Below are 4,953 nucleotides of genomic sequence, written 5' to 3' on the forward strand. Positions count from 1 at the left end.
ACAGTGAGATTCCTTTCGGATCAAAGCCGAATGAAGTTGCAGTGTAGCTTTGATCTCGCCACTGGCTTCGAAAATGCTCTCTTTGATCTATAAATCTCTACTACTATGTTTATACTAAGGGTCAGTATAAATGTTTTGCAAGGACTGGAGTCCTTCACTGCATCTCAATCCGTGAGAACGAACACATCTACTTTCCAATTATCTAAATTTGGCGCTACTGAATTCCTGTAGTATTACATCCGACTGCATTCTAGTGTTGTGTCCGAAGGCCCTAGAAAATGGATCCAGTTCAAGTTGCCATCAAGCTGAGACGACTCCTTATTGCCCACGACAATGCAGTGAAAGAGATCCTGACATTAGGTAAATATGAACTGTGCTCTTTTTCAGTCCCCTGCAAACATTGCAATATCGGTATCACACTGAATTTTAGAATTGAACAAAATAAAATGATATTGTTGTGAACACATTTACCGAGATTTCTAATTACCCGTTTTATTGTTTTCAGATACCCAAGTCTACCATCTGATGCAGAAGATGACAGCCAACTCCTCCAACAACTGCATAATCCGAGGTGAACAGCTGATCCAGAGACGATGGGTGCTGGAAGGTGTCAAGGAGATGTTTACCATCTACAGACAACTCAAGTGGCAAGAGGTGCAAGCCTGTGTAAACGCCATCACCAAAGATGCTTCTGGAGAGAGTGATTCGGAGGCGGACTGGAATGCAGATACCTCTTTCAATGACGATGAAGCTTCCTTCACGGAACTCTTGTCCGACAGCTCATATAGTGAGGACGACGAAGACCAGGGAGACCTATACAGCAACGACAGCAGCTACGATATGACGACTCTCAGTCGAGCTTTGTCTGTAGACGACAGTGCACTTCATAGAAACGCCTAAGAGAAATCACAAGTCCCATCCACATCAACTAGTGCTGCATTTACCTTGTTATTCATTTTTTGTTATTGTACACAAATGTTGCCTGACAGTGTGCAAAGGGCATCCTATTATATTGTAAACCACATTTGTTTGTTGATGAATATGCTGAGGAAATAAATAATGACGTCGATATTATAATCTTGATCATTTGCTGACACGCTCACGACATCTTGAAGACATCATTCGTATAGAAAGTTTGTGAGAGAGAGAAAAAAAGGTTAATTTGAGATGGTATCTCACAATACCAAGCCTTCGATCATTTTACTTGGTTCTGAGTATGGCAATCATTCGCAGATATCGTCCTTAATCTATTCTTTGAAATAGGAAAAGATACAGACTAATCAATTGAAATGAAACACATTAGGTATTGATGGAGAAGAAGAGATTCCAATGTAATGGTTGCACCATAACATTAAATACAGTTTGGAGTGTTGCAATTCGTTTGCCCGTATCCATGCCGATCCTATAGCAAAAGGATTTAGACAGACGAACCACAACCCCATATGATATTCATCTGAGAGAGATATATGCCAGGTTGTATTTCATATTATCAGAGCATTTAATTGTTTCTCTTTCTTTTTGCAATGTACATGCCCAAGTGCTTAAGGAGAGAGTCATGCATGTTAAAAAGTGTCAATGCACACAGCATGCAAAACAAAAGGAAATTGAAACATTGACATCAACACAGGCCAAATAACATTTTTGATCCAAGTCAGCACTTGATGAATACTATTCCCCTGAAAGCAATAAAAAGTAAAGATCAGAATATCCTGACATGAAACAGTGGGCATCTTTCAAAAACAATGCTAACAACGTGCTTATGTTTATCTAGCAACATACTCCAATTTCCATCATGTGCTTTAACAGCATTCTGTATTCAAAGATATAAATCATGACACAGTGCTTTGTAATTCTCCCCAAAACATGACAGTTATACACTGAAGATGATGTCTCTAGATCATTTAACACACATAAACTTTATTGTACATGCCTATTTATTTATATAGTAACCTTTTAAGTACCCGACGTCCACCCAAAAGCTTCTAAGATGGTAAATATCCAGATACTTAAGCCAAATGAGCTGCTTCAATTATACCATGATGATGGTATTCATCAAAAATAGTATTTGAAATGCTTCAAAACATACGTGCTGTATTTCGATCATGTAAGACTGGTTGGGAAAATGCTCAGATTAACATAGCATTTACGACCTCCAACAGATGTGTACAATAAGTTCCAGATTTGACTGTACATGTATTCACTTTGCCTTTGCCTACCTGATTAAGGATTTTTTAGGATTGTGGACATGGTTTTCTCGGCTTTTTTAATTGAAACTAAACGTTCAGAGAAGCATCAGGCGATTTCCAAGCTGATAGAAGTTACTGTGACTTGGTTTCTGTGGAAGCGACAGTAACCACATCGGATTTTTAAGTAATACAATGTACTGCACCGTTTGATCAATCCCGATTTAATCAATTAACAATGATTGATAATCCCTGGAGATAACAGGACTAGATTGGTTGAACTCTTCTCAGACCTGTCCCTTTATACGGAAACTTGTTTTGACAAGAAGTTGATTGGTTTCTCAAGTGGACAGTGAGATTCCTTTCGGATCAAAGCCGAATGAAGTTGCAGTGTAGCTTTGATCTCGCCACTGGCTTCGAAAATGCTCTCTTTGATCTATAAATCTCTACTACTATGTTTATACTAAGGGTAAGTATAAATGTTTTGCACGGACTGGAGTCCTTCACTGCATCTCAATCCGTGAGAACGAACACATCTACTTTCCAATTATCTAAATTTGGCGCTACTGAATTCCTGTAGTATTACATCCGACTGCATTCTAGTGTTGTGTCCGAAGGCCCTAGAAAATGGATCCAGTTCAAGTTGCCATCAAGCTGAGACGACTCCTTATTGCCCACGACAATGCAGTGAAAGAGATCCTGACATTAGGTAAATATGAACTGTGCTCTTTTTCAGTCCCCTGCAAACATGGCAATATCGGTATCACACTGAATTTTAGAATTGAACAAAATAAAATGATATTGTTGTGAACACATTTACCGAGATTTCTAATTACCCGTTTTATTGTTTTCAGATACCCAAGTCTACTATCTGATGCGGAAGATGACAGCCAACTCCTCCAACAACTGCATAATCCGAGGTGAACAGCTGATCCAGAGACGATGGGTGCTGGAAGGTGTCAAGGAGATGTTTACCATCTACAGACAACTCAAGTGGCAAGAGGTGCAAGCCTGTGTAAACGCCATCACCAAAGATGCTTCTGGAGAGAGTGACTCGGAGGCGGACTGGAATGCAGATACCTCTTTCAATGACGATGAAGCTTCCTTCACGGAACTCCTGTCCGACAGCTCATGTAGTGAGGACGACGAAGACCAGGGAGACCTATACAGCAACGACAGCAGCTACGATATGACGACTCTCAGTCGAGCTTTGTCTGTAGACGACAGTGCACTTCATAGAAACGCCTAAGGGAAATCACAAGTCCCATCCACATCAACTAGTGCTGCATTTACCTTGTTATTCATTTTTTGTTATTGTACACAAATGTTGCCTGACAGTGTGCAAAGGGCATCCTATTATATTGTAAACCACATTTGTTTGTTGATGAATATGCTGAGGAAATAAATAATGAAGTCGATATTATAATCTTGATCATTTGCTGACACGCTCACGACATCTTGAAGACATCATTCGCATAGAAAGTTTGTGAGAGACAGAGAGAGAGAGAGAGAGAAAAGGTTAATTTGAGATGGTATCTCACAATACCAAGCCTTCCATCATTTTACTTGGTTCTGAGTATGGCAATCATTCGAAGATATCGTCCTTAATCTATTCTTTGAAATAGGAAAAGATACAGACTAATCAATTGAAATGAAACACATTAGGTATTGATGGAGAAGAAGAGATTCCAAGGTAATGGTTGCACCATAACATTAAATACAGTTTGGAGCGTTGCAATTCGTTTGCCCGTATCCATGCCGATCCTATAGCAAAAGGATTTAGACAGACGAACCACAACCCCATATGATATTCATCTGAGAGAGATATATGCCAGGTTGTATTTCATATTATCAGAGCATTTAATTGTTTCTCTTTCTTTTTGCAATGTACATGCCCAAGTGCTTAAGGAGAGAGTCATGCATGTTAAAAAGTGTCAATGCACACAACATGCAAAACAAAAGGAAATTGAAACATTGACATCAACACAGGCCAAATAACATTTTTGATCCAAGTCAGCACTTGATGAATACTATTCCCCTGAAAGCACTAAAAAGTAAAGATCAGAATATCCTGACATGAAACAGTGGGATTCTTTCAAAAACAATGCTAACAACGTGCTTATGTTTATCTAGCAACATACTCCAATTTCCATCATGTGCTTTAACAGCATTCTGTATTCAAAGATATAAATCATGACACAGTGCTTTGTAATTCTCCCCAAAACATGACAGTTATACACTGAAGATGATGTCTCTAGATCATTTAACACACATAAACTTTATTGTACATGCCTATTTATTTATATAGTAACCTTTTAAGTACCCGACGTCCACCCAAAAGCTTCTAAGATGGTAAATATCCAGATACTTAAGCCAAATGAGCTGCTTCAATTATACCATGATGATGGTATTCATCAAAAATAGTATTTGAAATGCTTCAAAACATACGTGCTGTATTTCGATCATGTAAGACGGGTTGGGAAAATGCTCAGATTAACATAGCATTTACGACCTCCAACAGATGTGTACAATAAGTTCCAGATTTGACTGTACATGTATTCACTTTGCCTTTGCCTACCTGATTAAGGATTTTTTAGGATTGTGGACATGGTTTTCTCGGCTTTTTTAATTGAAACTAAACGTTCAGAGAAGCATGCATCAGACGATTTCCAAGCTGATAGAAGTTTCTGTGACTTGGTTTCTGTGGAAGCGAAAGTAACCACATCGGATTTTTAAGTAATACAATGTACTGCACCGTTTGATCAATCCC

The 4,953-nt window shown here is 38.7% G+C and overlaps 1 protein-coding gene across 1 annotated transcript; it reads left to right on the forward strand.

Annotated features, from left to right (window-relative positions):
• The first annotated feature begins 278 nt into the window (after positions 1 to 278).
• Positions 279 to 900, forward strand: LOC139448131 (uncharacterized). Its single transcript, XM_071229650.1, has 2 exons — positions 279 to 360; positions 506 to 900. The coding sequence occupies exons 1-2, from the start codon at positions 279 to 281 to the stop codon at positions 898 to 900; spliced, it is 477 nt and encodes a 158-aa protein (XP_071085751.1).
• The last annotated feature ends 4,053 nt before the right edge of the window (positions 901 to 4,953 follow it).

The sequence above is a fragment of the Haliotis cracherodii genome, unplaced genomic scaffold (genome assembly GCF_022045235.1).
Source record: "Haliotis cracherodii isolate W230 unplaced genomic scaffold, xgHalCrac1.p SCAF_7, whole genome shotgun sequence".
NCBI classification, from domain to species: domain Eukaryota; kingdom Metazoa; phylum Mollusca; class Gastropoda; order Lepetellida; family Haliotidae; genus Haliotis; species Haliotis cracherodii.

What these genes read in the sequence shown, in the direction of transcription:
- LOC139448131 (XM_071229650.1), top strand. Translation starts at nt 279, where the DNA reads ATGGATCCAGTTCAAGTTGCCATCAAGCTGAGACGACTCCTTATTGCC. An exon ending in GAAAGAGATCCTGACATTAG is followed by an intron (nt 361 to 505) that starts GTAAATATGAAC and finishes TATTGTTTTCAG; the next exon opens with ATACCCAAGTCTACCATCTG.